At 55.6% G+C, this 17,045-nt stretch overlaps 1 protein-coding gene across 4 annotated transcripts in view; it reads left to right on the forward strand.

Annotated features, from left to right (window-relative positions):
- Positions 1–17,045, forward strand: part of SDK1 (sidekick cell adhesion molecule 1) — an 869,284-nt gene that overhangs the window by 827,334 nt on the left and 24,905 nt on the right. For 3 of the 4 annotated variants that reach the window (XM_082714190.1, XM_082714189.1, XM_082714192.1), the window contains 4 exons: positions 1,061–1,247; positions 2,808–2,945; positions 9,115–9,276; positions 10,104–10,229. In XM_082714190.1, the coding sequence (XP_082570316.1) occupies positions 1,061–1,247; positions 2,808–2,945; positions 9,115–9,276; positions 10,104–10,229 (613 nt within the window). Of the gene's footprint in view, positions 1–1,060; positions 1,248–2,807; positions 2,946–9,114; positions 9,277–10,103; positions 10,230–16,234; positions 16,549–17,045 lie in introns of those variants that run through there. The other variant, XM_082714191.1, reaches the window with a different exon arrangement.

A 17,045-nucleotide genomic window follows, 5' to 3' on the forward strand; every position in this document is an offset into this window, starting at 1 on the left:
GGCTGTTACAGTGATGAATGAGGTAATGCGAAGTCCTGTGAGCTTGGAGGCAAGATGCTATTTATGTATGTCCAAAATATGTTTTCTAATTTCCTTAATGATAAAGACATTGAACTTGGGTATTGATCTCAAGTTCGTAAGGCCTGACCAAGTGCAGGATCGGATGTGCGCAGTTGGGAGAGCAGAGGCTGGCCCCCGCCGGGCCGAGTCGACAGTGCCCGCGGTCAGGGTGCGCACCCATGCGGGAGGTACTCCCCGGCTCTGCGGCAGGCTGCCTTGTGGGCCAGCGGCTCTAAAGGCCTGGCTGGGTTTCAGCCCGCAGAGCCAAGGTGGATCCATGAATGGGTGTTGTTTTGGGGCAGCCGGGCTGGCCCTGGCACAGGGCGGCGGTCCTCGGCCAGTTGTCCAGAGAAGCGATCCTGGACACCTCGTCCAGCCATTGTACTCGGGCATCTACTCGCCCAGGAGCACATATGAACTGGGGGAGGGGAAACACATCTGGGAGAAGCACGGGGCCTTCCCCACAGTGCTGAGCCCAACCTGGTTTCTCCCCGGGCTATTTTTCATGCCACGTGGATTGAAGACTCACGTGTCGACCTGCCGTGGGAGCACAGGGCTGAGCCTTGGGTTCTCTGCACAGGCTGGAGCAGGGACGAATACAGTCGGTCTCCTCCTGTCCAGAAGACTGAGGAATGGGGCAGAGGCCGTAAGCAAAAGCCCCCAGCTCTGGAAGGGGGAAGGCCTTCACGGGGAGCTGGAGGAAAGTGCTACTTCTGTGTTCAGTTAGGCAAAGCTCCAAGGCTGGAAGAACAACTCAGAAACACAAATTACTGGCTTCCCAAACTATAGTAGCAGCTGAGGAACCCCTGCCTGACCCTGGCTCAGACCTCCCTCTCCCTTGCTCTCTGCCTTCCCGGCCACAGCGTGGCCCCACCCAAGGGCTTTGGGCTCAGGCCCACAGTCCTGCTTACTGGGCCTGCCCCTTCCCCAATGAGCTCCAAAACAGGGCTGCCACCCCCATCCCCACGGCCTGCCTCTAACCTCTGGCTCTTTCCAACAGGTTTACTACTGGGAGGCAGACAGCCAGAACGAAACAGAGAAGATGAAGGTCCTGTTCCTGCCGGAGACCGTGCTGAAGCTGAAGAATCTGACCAGCCACACCCAATATCTGGTCAGCATCTCCGCCTTCAACGCGGCGGGAGACGGGCCGCAGAGTGACCCCCGGCAGGGACGCACCCATCAGGCCGGTAGGAGCGCAATGTGTTTCCTTCCTCCGGGCTTCCACTGGGCACCCCTCCACTCCCAAACCTATAGTTGCCCCCAAGCCCAGCTGAAACAGCGGGCCTCACTCTCTGTCCGCACTGCTCTCTGCTCTGCCTGACCTGTAACACGCAGCTGTGTGTTGGGTGCCTTCTGGAGAGGCAGGCCTGGGCTCAGTTCATCTCCTTCCCCCAGGGCCTGGCCTCCACCTGCTGTGTCGCGGCCTCCGGTACCCATGAGAGGGCTGCGAGTGGTGCGTGTTCTCCCTGGGACCCTCTAGGATTGCGGAGGGCAGGCAGACTCTGAGTCCGCACCCAGGCCTCCATCAGGTTCCCTCAGGGAGCTTCTTACTGGGGTCTTGACCCCAGCATGTCCACACCACTGGGAGACCAGCGCCTGTGCACAGAGCCCAGGCCACAGTATCAGGTGCTTCCCGGGTTTCCAGGCCACAGACCACTGGAAGCAGCTCCTGCCACCTTCCTGACTCCTGCTACCAACCGGGCCCAAGAGCTCTATGGAGCCGGGGGTCATCCTGCCTGCTGCCCATCCCCACACACAGAGTGTTTCCAGCCTCATTCTCTCCCACCTCTCAGCTTCCCAAGCAGCCTGGAGAACTTAAGAAGTGGTCAGGAATTCCCAGGGAATGCAGCTGGTCCCGGGGATCTCTGAGAGGTGCTTCGTGTGTGGGACCCAGGAAATGTAAGGCCAGGAGAGCCAGGGACACCTGTCCTGTGCAGGACCATGAGCTCAGCCAGTGAAACCTACCAGGTGCTTTATCTCCTGGAGATGGGGACTCCCGAGCATCACGGCTCCTTCCCGTGAGATGACTGACCAACGGGCAAGGGTGGCTTCCTGAGGGCCTCAGCCAGCAGCCAGGAGGGGCCGCTTCTGGAATCCAAGCTGGGTCACCTGTTACTCCCCAGGGTACCGAGGACTTGGCAGGTCACAGCGTGACTGGCGGGAGCGCAGCCAGGAAGACATGTGCTGATTCTGGGGATCAGTCTGGACCCCAAAACACTCCACAGAACCCAGGGAAGGGGGCAGGGAGCAGGCTCTGTCCCTGACCCCATGCCTGGCCCTCCTGGCCCACAGGCAGCTTCTCCCACCCCAAGTGGCTGGCTGGGGCCCCCCTTCCCCAGCCCCAGGGTGGAGCTCCAGAGGGCCCCCCTGAACCCACAGGCAAGGGAGGTGAGGTGGGCAGGGCCTCCAGCAGCCTCATTTGCTGGAACCGAAGCCAGAAGCCATCTGCCTTTCCTTCTGCGTCTGCCTGTCTTATTCCTCTTTACGCCTCTGTCACTGTGTCTCTCAGGCTCCTTTGCGTTTAAACCCCGTCATTTTCTCTGCTCTTCTCGGGAGGGTCCCGGTTTCTGATTAATCCTGGGAAGTTCAGAGACGGTCAATAAATCTTTTCATTCCAGAGCGTGGAGACTTACTGAGTTGAAAATAACATCTAATAGCACTTTTATCCTATGCGGAGGCATAGACGTGGATGTAAATGACCAATAAAGCAGCCTGACTGAAAGCCCCTTTATGCTCTGTTCCTCCAGCTCCCGGGACCCCCAGCTTTTTGGCGTTCTCAGAAATAACCTCTACCACGCTTAACGTCTCATGGGGCGAACCAGCAGCAGCCAACGGCGTCCTACAGGGCTACCGAGTGGTCTACGAGCCCTTAGCACCAGTTCAAGGTGAGGCCTGAGGGGAGCACGGGGATGGCTGGCCTCACTGGGGCACACACGCCACTCCCTAGGCTGACGGTGGGCAGCCTCACCCACAAGAGGCCTGTGAGTCGTGGCGGGGCCGGGACCAGAAGCCCCGCGCCCTGGGCTCCAGAACAGCCCTCTCCTGACTGACTTACAATGAGACACCTTTGACCTTCACCCCTTGATCCAAGTTCTCCTGTTACTGTTGCGTCCCCGTGGGCACCACTTGTTAGGACCACAGGGAGCACAGAGGCCCATCAGCTTCCATGGGCCTCCTAGGAGGGGCGCTGAGCCCCCAGCGTCCTCAGAGGTGTCTCTGCTGACACCCTTCACGCCTTCATTTCCTCGAGTCTTTATTAAGCACCTGCTGCATGCCAAGTACTATTCTAGATGCGGGAATCCACAGAGCTGGGGAAGCAGGGGTCCTCACCCAACTGTTTATCAAGATCCTTGCTTCCCTGAGTCCATGAGTCTGTATTCCAGTGAGGAGAGAAGCAACACACCTGCTAACGGTCCGCGATGTGAGGGTGACCAGTATTGGGAGGATCCAGGCACACCGAGCTCCCAGCCCCAGGCGAAGGCCTTCCCAGGGAAGCTCCACTGCTCATGGGCCACTTAGGCTGGGCCCGGGGTCCTGATGCCAAGCCTGAGGAGTGGGGAGGAGGTCACATGAGAACAGCAGGACCGGTCACCAGGGCCGTGTCACCAGGGCTGAAGCGGCAGGACCCAAGAGGGTCTGGCCCACACACACCAGGCCCCCCTCTGGCTACAACCACAGTCTCAATGCCGTGGAAAGAAAAGATTTATTGATCAGCTCCACACTTCCAGGGATCAATCAGCAGAAGCACAGACCCTCCAAGGAGAGCAGAGGAAATACTTGCACACAGAGGAGCCTGAGAGACCCAATGACAAAGGCATAAAGATGAATTTGAGATGGAAAGAGAAGATACAGAAGCTTTTGGGGAGAAGGGGTCGCGGCCCAGCACAGAGGTTCGGGCCCAGGAAGACCAGCGATGCTGCAGCACCTGGCAAGGGGCTTGGAACTGGGGGTCTGGGGGTGAGAAGTGGGGACGGGGGATGCGTGTGTTTGCAGTGGAGACTGCGCACCGCCTAGCAAGGGACATGAAGGGAGTGGCTGTGGGCTCGGTCGCTCGCGGGCACAGCCCTGTCCTTGCTGTGTTACTCTCTCTGGCACTGCCGTAATCTCTCGCATACCCGTCGCTCCTCCCCACTAACGGCTGACGTGCTCTTGGAGAGCCCCACAGACGTTGTTCCTCGCCTGCTGTTTGCCCAGCACCGGGCCAGAAAAGGGAGACCAGCCCAGGGCAGTCTCCCCCTGGAAAGACATACAGCCAGACTGTAACCATTACAGATTATTTAATGTCTAGGAGGAAAAAATACAACCAACACATCAAATAATATTGGCGCTCCATTTAAAGCCATGATAAAAGTTTCCTTTTAAAATAAGTACGTTCAAGTAAAACAGGGGGTTGATTTGAAGAAAATTTAAGCACGAGATTTTATGTCTTCGAATCTAAAATGCCATTATTGACTATAAGATTCATTGTTATTTTATGAAGTGCTAGGAAAGAAGAAATGCTTGCAGGAAACATCAATCCCAAATCAGAGACGCAAAAACATGCAGCGAGAGTCTCACACCGTTGATACACTTTGTTGAATAATCATAGAGGCCGGGCAGGATGTGGCTCGGGAATGGCAGAGGGCACAGCCCTGGCCCCGCGGGGGCTCAGTCACACCTGCTGTGTGCCTTTCAGATCCGGGTGCCTACCTGGGGACCAGGTGGCCGGGGCGTGGTGTGGGTCAGGGTCCCAGTGGCACAAATCAGAAGGAGCATCTGCACGTGCTCGTAGTGCCTGGACAAAGGGCAGAGAGCCACTGGACACCGTCCATTCTGTTGCCCAGTACTGTGTACACATATGCCCAGGTGTGTACACACATGCACACATAGCATGAGACCACGCTGCAGACACTGTACCCTAGTGCCATGCAAAGGAGAAAGGGTCACCAAGATTCACGACCTCCTCACCAAGACAGTGAGTCTGCCCGTGCTCCCTCAGATAAGTGGCTTTTCCAAATCAGGGCAGTAATGGGTTTGCAGAATCTCTAGAAACTCCGTGGCAGGCACCCCTCGACCTGGCGCCCAGAATGGCTCCCCGAGTCTTGTAAAAGTACTTGCTGTCCAAGCAAGACTACGGCCATTGTCCCCGCCTGGTCGCAAGCCACGGCAGGCCCTGCTTTTCTGTCCCCCGAGTTCCGCTGTCCCGATGTCCGAGTCCCGCTGGCTCTCCATGTACCTGAACCCACGGCCTCGCCTCACCTTCCAGGGAGACGATCGTGCATGTGGTTTCCCTGGTGTGTTCAGGGTTGTGGTCCAGCAAACACAGCAACACGGCATCACTCACATGATGCAGCTAGACACTCCGGTCCCTCGTGCGTGGCTGACCCGTGGCTTCTCGGTGCTCCCTGTAAACACAGCCCCACATGCATGCCCGTCATCGTAGGTGTGATGGTGCAGCGCACTCTACAGACCAGGCTTGTGTGAAGCACCTGCACGCACTGGTCCGAGTCCTCCCGCGGCTGCAGGGTGCAGTGGCCGCTTTTACTCACATCTCCCTAGAACTCAGGCTTCGAGCCCTTGAGATGGCCACCCAGGGCTACAGGGGGGTATTGCGAACTCGCAAGGAGTTTGAACTGGGGCAGGCTGGTTCGAGAGCCACCATGATGGGGAAACCTCTGGAACGCCTGTACTTCTGCAAGTAAACATGCATGAAGGCTGCAGAGAGGAGCGTACCAAGTGGTCATCAAAGTGTCTCCTGGCCATCTGTGGCGCTTGCCCTTCTCCCTCGAGTGACAACACGTGGAGTCACTTGGAAGCACCGTTTCGCCTCTTCCCACAAGTAATAAGACTGTGGGTCACCAGCATCGTCTCTTCTGTGTTAGGAGGGCTGGTTCCGCCCACCTGGATCTTCCTGGCCTCGGGCAGTGAGCGTGATCCACTCTGAAGTCAGGGCAGGAGGAGAGTTTGGCAGCTCATGCATTTCTCCAGCATCTCGGGGCTCACGGCTTCCTCGGGTCCCTGGGGCACTCGAGAGCAAACCGTCCAGACTCCCAAACTTGAGCCACGTTGGTGGCTCAGTCACATCCCAGACTCCGTGATTCCTGCTCCGTCGCGTGGCTGGTCCAGGCCTGGGCCTGGTGATGGGAAACACTGAAGCTGCCACTGAGCTCCAGGCTTTCCGCAAGTCAGAGCACCCTCCATTTCAACTGCAGAACCCATCGTGAAACAGCCCTAACCCTCGCTCCAGCCCGGGGTGAGGCCAGCCACGGGCCCCCCATGTCCGACCCCCGTCCTCTGGCTTCCCTAGCCACCAGCCAACGGGCTCTTGCTGAGGAGCAGAGCTCACCACCCTGGTTGACCCTGTGATCTTCTGGGGTGCCCCTGCTCTGCTCCTCACTAACATCAGTGTCACTGTGAGCCTGCCTGGTCGGACGGCATCTGCCAGAATCCCTGGCTTGGCCAGACCACGGCCACCAGTCCTGGCAGAGAACACTGGCCAGGAAAGGGCAGAGCCTCGCCCGTGACCTCTCTCTAGCCTTAGGCCCTTTGGGGCATTTTGACCTGGGGCTGGCGAGGGGCAAGGGGAACTTCAGTTGCTCATGGGACGGTGTGTGTCGTTATATAGTGAAAAGGACCAGATGCTCAGAGACGAGGCCAGAGGGGCTGAACAGAAGGCAGTGATGGCGAACACACAGCTCGGCGTCCCGTGCCTTGCTGAGGTCAGGCTGCCCTGCATCTCGGGCAGGCTCCTGTGGCCCTCACTGTCCCACTTCCATACCCAGCTCCGTCTCTCCTGGGTGCAGGCAGGAGTCGGGGGCTCCTCTTGTGGCTCCAGGAAGTCTTCATTGGGTCCCCTCCCCTAGGGCAGCAGCTGGTCAAACTGCTCCATGTGCAGGGCCCTAGAGTGGGGGTCTCCTGGAGAAACCCAACCCCTGTTGCCCTCACGCTGGATCCAGATTTCCAACAGGAAATCAAAAAAATAGCAGGTGGGTCTCTGAACTGTTTCTGGTTCTTCCCGATGCCCCAGAGATGGAGCGGCCAATATAGTGAAAACCTCAGGCATCTTTCCTGGAGGGCTAGAGTCCTATGAACTCTGCGGGAATGCTGGCCCTCTTGTGAAGTTCACAGAAGACATGACGTGTGAGTTTATACACGTCTGTGCCATCAAGAATGGGGGACGCTGTGAAATGGTGATGTCGAGTAGTGGTGGTTCTACTGACTGCTTTTCCTGCCTCCTGGCCCAGGCGCTGGGTGGTGCCTGGGATTCACGCAGGCAAACTCACCAGCCCGGGCCAAGGCGGCAGAAAGCCCAGTAGCCTCCCCCTGCCAGTGGGCCCCAGGGGTCACTCCATCGAGAAGATGGGCCCGCCTCATCCTGCCTCCCCAGGGCCAGTCCCATGGTCATGGTGAGGAACACCAAGCCACGCAGAGCCTGAGTCATGTTCTTGGGGAACGGATTTTTATGGCAGAGCTACTTTTATGTTTCTTTTTAATGTTTTAAACGGTAGTATTTTATGTGATTGCACCCCAGGGCTTTGTAGTGCAGGGCACGGTTTAAAAATTGACTAAATAAATAAGGATTCTGACATCGTTGAGATGCAGGGGAGGTCGGACCAGCTCTACCTCCTAGTGGGATGGAATTCACAAAATCTGCACATGGCTTTGTTTCTGCTCTGGGGAAAAGGAAGGCATTTGTTAATTAAAAAGAGGGGAAGTGCTATGCAGAATAACTTTATATCCAAGAAGATCCCACCCATTTGCAATGATGGTCATTGTGCAAACTGTCATCCCGAAACCCCTTTCTTGAGCCGTGCAAGGTGAGGAGGGCAGCCTCTCAGGGCAGAAATGGCCCAGAAACCTCAGATTCAGAGGTCACTCAAACATGGTAAGAATCATTCTGAAAGAGTCTGGAAGAGACTCATTTAGCTGAATCAATGTTCTGTACAAGGCATGGTGTGAAAACAGTGAAACTGCCAGAAGGTATTGGGACAACTGTAGGACAAGAGACATTGGCTTTGATGACTTTGAAGGGTGAACCCGTTTTGTAATAAAGAACACACTTCGTGGGGCTCTTCTGAGTTCAAGGCTACACGTGGATGAAGGGTGGGGATAGGACCAGCCATCCACACAGAGGGCAGGCCCGGCCACAGCCACCCTGGATGGTCCGTTTGCTCTCCTGGCCAGCTCTCCTGGCTAATGTCAGAGCAGGGTGCCCTTTCGTCCTCCCCCAGGGACGCCTCATAGACACACATGGGGTGAAAATTCTCAGAAATCCTGGCCTTGGAGCTTACGAGACTTTTTTTGAACACGTCATCTTCAAACTGGTTTAACCAGGGAGCCCCATTTCTGTCCTGGAAAACGCTGCAATCATATAATTTTCACTATGCGTCTTCCTCCCCAAATGTTAAATCTTGATTTTCTCATGACACAGAATACAGCCAACAACACGTTCACTTCATTTATGTCCGCGACCTGTTGTCTGTCTGTCCTCCTAGCTCGATCAGGGCTTCGATATTTGGTATGGTGGTCTTTCTTCATCCTTGCTTCCAAGTCCAAGGACCAAGTTCTCACTTGTGGCTGGGGGGCCTTTAGGCCACAGGTTGGCCAGCCCAGTCGGGCTGGAGACCCCTCTTAGGGGGTCTCTTAGGGGGTCCGTGCTCTCTTCTCCAGAGTTGGGAAGCTCTGGGTCACCAAAATAAGCAACACAGAGCCTGTGCGGCGCAGAGTCCGTGGGGAGGGGAACCTGACCGGGGCATGAGGGGAACCTCTCACGGGGGAGGGGAGCCTCCCCGGCACAAGATGGGACTTGTGGGCCGCCTCCCTGCGTCGCCCCATGAGGCTGGCTCTTCCCTTTGCTAGCACCACTTATCAGCCTTGAACTCTAATTACACTTATCTGTGCTGAAAATTGGCCATTACCACCACTTAAACTCCTCCTAATTGTAAGAAATCCTTCCTTTGCAAGTTGGGGCCACCGTCACTGTTGTCACGGCAACATGGGTGGAACTCCTGGCGCTTCTGACTCCAGACACGCCCCCCCCCCCCCCCCGCCTTTGCTCTCTCTCGGTGGTTGCAGGGGTGAGCAAGGTGGTGACAGTGGACGTGAAGGGGAACTGGCGCCGCTGGCTGAAGGTGCGCGATCTCACCAAGGGAGTCACCTACTTCTTCCGCGTGCAGGCGCGGACCATCGCCTACGGGCCCGAGCTGCAAGCCAACGTCACAGCCGGGCCAGCAGAGGGTAAGTGGAGCTCCGTCCAGGGCCCCTTGTCCACTGCCGTGCCAGATGGGCCCGTCCTCACAGCAGCCCGGGTGGTGGTGGCCCACCAGGAGCAACAGAAACACAGAGGTCTTTCGGCAGCAGGTTATCTTCAAAAGCTCCTGCCAGCACCAACCTCTCCAGATGGACTTGTTAAACAGAGATGAGCAAATTCCTAGGTCTTAAACAGGTAATGTTCAGGGCTATTTTCTGGAAAGCCTTGGAAAGAACAAGTGAATTTTTCAAAGGTTTATTTATTTACTTTTGTTGGAGGCAGAGGGAGAGGGAGAAACCCAAGCTGACTCCCCACTGAGCATGGAGCCTAACTCGGGCCTCGACCTCATGACCCTGAGATCATGACCTGAGCCAAAAGCAAAAGCCCAGCCAGTTGTGCCACCAGGCACCCCCAAAATGAGTGAATTTTGGAAATAAGATATACAAAAGAAGTGTGAAGTCTTCACATCGTGCAAAGAAGCCCCATAGCTTCCCACTTAAACGATTTTGGCCTTTGCTTGCATTCTCAGCAAGGCGAGGGTGACAGGATCTAGGTTCACAGCAGGCCCACCGCATGCCAGGCACAGTCCTGGGCCTGTTGCATGGCTTGTCTCTGTTCACATCTGGCCCACCACTGGCCCCATGTGAGGCCACTGTAGCCTTCCCACATCTGGGATGAGCAGAGTGTGACCAGGCAAGGCTAAGCCATCTGCCTGGAGAAGCAGACAGAGCCTGGACAGGGCAGGCACCATCTGGGGCATGAGGAGCCCCCCGAGTGCCAATCTCCACCCTCCCCTGTCTCTTTTGCCCCACAGGCTCCCCAGGGTCTCCCAGAGATGTCTTGGTCACCAAGTCAGCCTCCGAACTGACCCTGCAGTGGACCGAGGGGAAGGCAGGCAGGACGCCCACCACCGGCTACGTCATCGAGGCCAGGCCCTCAGGTAAGGGGTGGGGCCGGGACACCTGTCAAGGTGGGAGCCTGAGAGTCCGAGCCCTCGGCTTCCTCACAGCCTTTTCCTAACAACACAGACATGAGGGGAACTTGATGAAATGCTAGGCACGTCTCTCCCTCTGCTCCGTCACCTCGCGGGCAGGAGAGTCTCCGTGTTTCGCCACAGCGTGCGTCCCTAGAGGCGTGGTCATTGTCATCCTCAGAAACACATACGTACAAACCTGGGGACACTTGCATACGCTTCCTGTTCACGGTGGGAATCCAAGAGTGTTTCCAGGGTCCCATCTCGGGCTCTGCATCTTGGCACCCAGTTGAGCCCCACTCCTTTCTGATCACAGTGAAGCCCACAAGTCATGTGTCCCATCTTTAGGCTCCTGAAAATGAGGTCTAAGGTCTATTCCCTGCCCTGTCCGCCCTAAGGGTTTTCGCTCCCTCCCTCCCAGCAAGCGGTAATAACGAAGCACGGACATTATCGGAAAATCCGTCTCTGCTGCGCTGAGCCAGTCCTTAGTCCTTGGAGCTATGGGGTGTCACCAAACACAAAGAACACAGAGCATGTCCACCATGACCTTCAGAGGGCGGCACATTTAATCGTATCGGAGCATGAAAACCCATGGTGTGCCAGGGCTGCCAGCAGAAAGCTCACGGCCGGAGCCCGCCCACGGCGCTGGGCATCGCTATAGTACCATGTTTCAAGAAGCCATTGGACTGAGAGGGAAGGTCTGCGGGGTCACATTCATCCCTGTCTCAGACTGCCGGACAAACTGCTTCTGAGAGATGACTAGTCGCAAGCCCCTCCCAGAAAGTCCTAAGTAGAAAATCTGGTGCCTGAGACCAAAACAGCATCCTTTAAGGGCGATGTGAAAAATTCTTTGGCTCAAGCACTTGCATGTTCAGCGCATTCACCCAAGGGGTCCTGGGAGCTTGTGTTGAACACGGCACTTGGTCTGTTCTGGAAGCAGGGGTCTCAAATCGGGGATGGCCCTTCTGCATCCACTGGGCCGCCTACCAGCCTGTCGCTCTGAAAGTAGGCAGCCCCGAGAGTGGACAGCAGGTACCCCGCTGAGGACATGTGATTCCCGAGCACTTCAGACCTTCAAACACGGGCCCAGTGAGGTCTGGGCCCAGCCGAGGGCCATGGGGGCCGCACCTACCCCAAGGAAGCAACTCGATGTTTTTCTCCCCGAATCTGGGGAGAGCATTCATTGCAAAGGTAGCTTTGTGAGCTTTCAGGCCCAGCAAGGGGCTCCTGAGAATTCCTGAGATCCGTGGACATCACTGACCCCTAACTGAAATCCAGTTTGTCCTTGCCTCGTGAGCACAGGTGTGTTCACTTATTCCGGCTGCCAGAGCCCCGGGGCCCACACTGGGCAGCTTCACCCACGTACAGGTCCTGCCTCTGTCTGGAGGCTGGGCAGGCGAGGGCAGGGCATGGCGGGGGAGGGGAGGGTCCTCTGAGGCCGTGAGGGAGTGTCTCTTCCATCCTGTCTCCCGGCTTCAGGTGGTTTGCTCTCAGTCTAGGTCATTCTTTGCCTCGTGGAGGCCTCACCCCCATGCCTGCCTTCTCCCTGGGCGCCCTTCTATCCCCGTGCCTGGCTGTCTCCTTTTAATGAGGACACCGGTCATACCGGGTTAGGCACCCCCCCAAGACCTCGTCTTGACTAATTATATCTGCAAAGACCCTATTTCTGAATAAAGTCACATGCTGGGACATTGGGGATCAGAACTTGAGCACGTGAGTTTTGGGGGGACACCATTCAACCCCCCCCCCCACAGTAGGTAAGAAACCACAGGCGTAGCTGAAGAGCCTGCAGAATTGGCAGCAACAGAAGTCACACTGCTTCCCACCCCATCCCGGCCTCGCGGGCGCCTCACAGCATGGCTTCCCTCGTCGTCTGAACACTGCCCAGACCTCATCACCCAGCGTGGCCCTGGCATCACAGTGCCCCCCAAAACCCAGGCCTGTGTACCCGCCTTCCAGAGAACCACGTAGCCCAACAGGTCACCCAACAGAAACCACCCATGACCCACATGGTCCGCAGTCCAGGGAGACGGTGCTGCCGGGAACCTTCGGTCACCTCTAGGTACTTACAAGCTTTAACAGCATAACTGGCTTCCCTTCATGTTTTATGCAACTAAAGCCATTCCGAGAAGGTGTCCCTTCAGAGTCAGCAGGCTGCCAATGGAATCTCTGGCCCGAGAAAATGTGAGAGGCCTTGCACTAGAGGACACACAAATACAGCGGACCCCTGCCAACTCCCCTCCTTCTGCCGAGGGCTTGCTCCCTGACTTGAATGTTAGGACCATCCCCCCGCCAACCCCCGCTGACACAGTGGCTGTGACAGGACCTCATTGGGGTCCCTGGGGTGACGGGAATGCTCCATGTCTGGGCTGTGTCAGCAAGACGATCCGTTGGCGGACTCCAGAGAGAGGACACATGGTTTCTCTCTGCATGATTTCCCGTAACTGCATGCGGTTCTGTTTACAATTATCTCAAAATGTAAAGCTCAGCTTAAGATTTTAAAAATACATATATATACACACACGTGTATCCCACGATGATGTCCTAAGGAGTCAAGGGCAACAGCACATCTTTGGAAAGGGCATCTCCGGGTCAGAGGTCAGCGTGGGGAATGGACCACGTCAGCAGCCAGACATGGCTGCATGGGCTCAGAATCCTAGCAGAGGAGAGCATATTCTGGCATCTTCTGAGCAAAAGGGAGGTTTTGATTCTCAGGCTTCTCATGGGGTTAGCATAACTTCCATCTACCCTAAAGAAGGAAGCAGGTGGCCTGTTGGAAGGAGCACAGCTTTGGGCAGTCTGCACGGTGGTGTGAAGAGCCAACCAGGATGCGGGGCTAGGTCTCGCACTGAGCCTCGCTCCCCGAGGGCCTTGGCCGGGTGGACACCTCCAGAGATCCGCAGGACCCTGAGCTCCGTCAGTTGGTGCCGCAATGAGGAAACCGACCCCCGGGGACCACGATGCAAAAGGAGGCTGACCTGTGAGATGCTGTCTTGTTCCATGAGCGCTGAAGATTTCACTTCTGCTCTCTTCTGCCCAATTTCCCCTTTCGTACCGTGGACCGAACCAGAGCGGCCTCGGGGTTCGCCGTCTCCCCACAGAGGGGTGCCTCCTCCCTCCCGTGACAGAGGCCAGCAGCAACTCAGAGGCAAATGAAATGCTTTTATGGATTGTCAATATTTAAACACCTTGCTGGTGCCTTAGGGCTTTGGATCTCAGCTGTCATCTATTACAGGCCTCATTACACAAAACATTAAATGCTCTATCTTATTTTCTCCACCGAAGCTCTCTGGCAAGACTTTCTCCAGGCAGGGGAGTGATTTTCGAGGGGAGGAGGGATCTGGGAGATGGGCCCAGGTTGCCATGAGGAGGCCTTATTTTTGATGGAGTCCACCTGGCCCCCGCGGGTCCCTGCCACCAAGTGTCTGGGGAGCCCGAGTCACTTGTCTGCTGGGTCTGCCATCTCCCCGCCCAGGCAAGTCTCCGCCTTGCACCAGGGAGACAGGCAGCTCGTCAGCTTAGTGGCTGGTGCCACGAGGCGCCCAGCGGGCTGGGGCAGGCAGGGGCAGGTGGCAACACAGCCTCTTCCTCTCCTGCACTGTCACGGTAACCGCTGCAAATTCTGCGGGGTCGCCCCACTGCCCACCTGACAGCAGCTAGGAGATTAGCATCTAGGGCCAGAACGCGGACTCTCTCCTTCCCGGGAAGGACAGTCAGTGAGCGCACGGAGCCAGGGACAGCCTTGCGAAAGAGGCCCGTCTTGGGTTGTGCTACGTTTCCTCCGAGTCCGTGTTGCAAAGTTCCCCGGAAGGCCCTGGAAGCTGTGCAGTGGGCTTATGCAGATGATTTATTTACACAAATTATCCCAAGGCATTTTATTGTGTAGCTCACGAAGCCAAATTTACATATTTACACAATAGACTGGAATGGCACTAAAGGAGCTATAAATATATTTTCCTCTCCGAGGCAGCCGTGAAATTCAAGTTTAGGATCGACCCGGCGCAGGCAGCGCTTTTTCACGAACAGGGTGGTTAGCCCGGAGCAGAGAGCTGGCCCGCCAGAGAACAGGCCCCTGGTCCCGGGCCCTGATCGCACCCCACCACCCCCCCACACACACACCTGTCTGCGTCTCCCCGCTCTTTTTGTTCATGTTCCATCTTTGGCGCTGGGACTTTCCGGCTGAACAAAGAAGAAATTCAGCCTTATTCCAAAGGTTTAAAACCGATGGAAATCCCCAAGTCAGCAAATGTGGCAAGCGGGAGGGGAGGCAAGCGGGCGGCTGCCGCTGATCCAACCTCCCCGGCCCGGCGCTCCCTCCTGTCCTCCTGCCCCGTGCCCATCTCCTTCTGGGCATAGGTACCTTTTGCTTCTAGATCTTCATCTCATTTTATCTCCTGCCTTCAACCAGATCAGATAAAAGGTGATTTTTTTTTTCTTTTTTCCTCAAAGGTATTTAGCCTCATGTTTGAACCCCACTGCTTCAGTTAGATTTCGAACGGAGACTGACCACTGACACAGAGAGAAAAGGCAGTGTTTAAGAAATAAATAGCTGACAGGCCTCCCTTTGCTCCGGGCTGCAGGCTGACAGTCACGTTGCTGGTTGCGTGAGTTAGTGGAACCAGAAATCTGGGGCCCGTGAGTGACAGTTTCATTCAGCATGGAGACCCTGTTTAATTGTCCATGAAATCAAACTTTTGTGGGGGCCTGGCGTCTGTCTGAGTACCGGCAGCACACAGCTCAGTTCCGGGCGTTGGAGGGGTAAATTGAGCGGCCCACCGATGTGCCTGAGCTGGGCTCCATCTCAATTGAGAAGAGAGGTGTTCATGTTTCCAGGTTTATTAGGACATTATCTGGGAGCAGATGTGCCTCCTGCCACCGGGCGGAGGGGAGGCGGGGGCCACAGGATGAGAAGGGACATGTTCTGTCTGCTGTAGGCAGGTGGGCTCCGAGGCGGCCAAAGCTATTAGGTGGGAAAAGGACTCTTTCTTTCTTTTTTTTTTTTAAGATTTTATTTCTTTCTTTGAGAGAGAGAAAGAGAGCACAAGCAGAGGGAGGGGCAGAGGCAGAGGGAGAAGCAGACTCTGCCGAGCAGGGAACCTGACACTGGACTCGATCCCAGGACCATGGAATCATGACCTGAACCGAAGGCAGATGCTTAACCATCTGAGCGACCCAGGCGCCCCCAAAATGTTCTTTCTTTAAGGACCTTTACTATCAGCCTCTCCGCCTGTTTAGGGCACAGAGAAGGCCGTGAAGGCAGCAAGGACAAAGCAAAGAGTTCACATTCCTTAAAGAAACACGCGACCGCTGAGCAGCCAGACTGTGTGTGCGCCTCCCCTGAGGCTGGTGGGACTTGGGGTACGTGACCGATGGGATCCCCGTAGGAACACTTGCAAGGTTCATTTTGCAGCAGTGTCCCACGCACTTACCTTGCCGGGGGCGGGGGTGGTAGCGAGAGTCCGGGCAGGTGCTCCCTCAGGCGTCCAGGAATGGGGAGGGAGGACTGGCCCCACACACAAACGTGATTTGGGCTCGCTCCCCGCCCTGGGCCCCCCTCCCACAGGCATCAGGAGGCGTCCGCCTGAAGGCCAGCCAGGACATTCAGAGCCCTGTGCCAGCCGGGGACCCTGCACCAGGCACCTGGCAGTCAGGGAAGCGGCTTTGGAAGACACTTCTGCTCTTCTCTTCTGGCCCATCCTGAGCGTGATGGAGGAGCTGTCCGAATGGGGAGGGAAAGCCAGGCTGGAGTCCCCTGAGCGTCCCGGCACGGGGCAGCCTCACTTGGGGTCTGGAGGCTTGCTGAGTCAGATCCCCAGAGCGGCCTATAGTCTGTGCAAAGACATGCACGCCTCCCACGTGTTGGTTGAGATGGGAATCCGGTGCTGGGGATTATCCCAGTGCGTGGAAAATCAGTTGCACAAACCTCATTATAGCTAATAGTTCTGTAATGTTATTTTCCCCCTAATTTGTAGAGATACTTTTCTCCATCATTGATTTATTGAGATATTTAACGGCATAATACAAATGAGAAAAGCAATCCGCGGCGGAAACAGAGTGGACGCGTCAACAGCTGGCCGGCTTTCCTTACCCACTCAGGACCACGATGGAAATGTTAGTGTAGACAGATCACCCGGTGAATTACAAGCGATGGCCAAAATGCCGAATGCGCTAATTTTGGCAAGGAAAAATTAAGCAAAATAAAAACGAGGACATTTTCTTCTGTTAGCTCAGGAGGAAATTCTCTTGCTATGACTCTCCCTCCCCCAACATTTTTCAGTGTAAACGGATCACTAAATAAATTGGTCTGCATTGAGATTCTCTATCAATATTTTAAATGTTTTTTTTTTTTTGAAAAATGCACGCAATTCCTGGAGCTATGACAGAACACTTAAAATAAAATGTGGCTTTTAGGTGATGGCAGAGGAAGGGGAAATAATTTTTTTTCTTCAGTAGCAGGAAAGCATTACAGAAACATTAATGCAAAAGACACTCAGGGAACCCACTCCAGAAGAGTTCAGACCCACTCAGAACAGTCTGAGAATACCTCTCACGCTTAGCCCCTTAATTGCAATGGTTTAAGCAACATTCATTTAAAAGAGCCTATTTTTTTTCTCTTTAGTTTCTTGAGTAGCATAAAAAAGTCTACTCTTTTATTTTATTTTTTTTCTAAGATTCTATTTATTTGAGAGAGAGAGGGAGAGGCAGTATGGGGGCAGAGGGAGAGAGAGAATCTCAAGCAGACTCCACTGAGTGCAGAGACTGACGGGGCTCGATCCCACAAGC

The sequence above is a fragment of the Mustela nivalis genome (genome assembly GCF_964662115.1).
Source record: "Mustela nivalis genome assembly, chromosome: 19".
NCBI lineage: Eukaryota > Metazoa > Chordata > Mammalia > Carnivora > Mustelidae > Mustela > Mustela nivalis.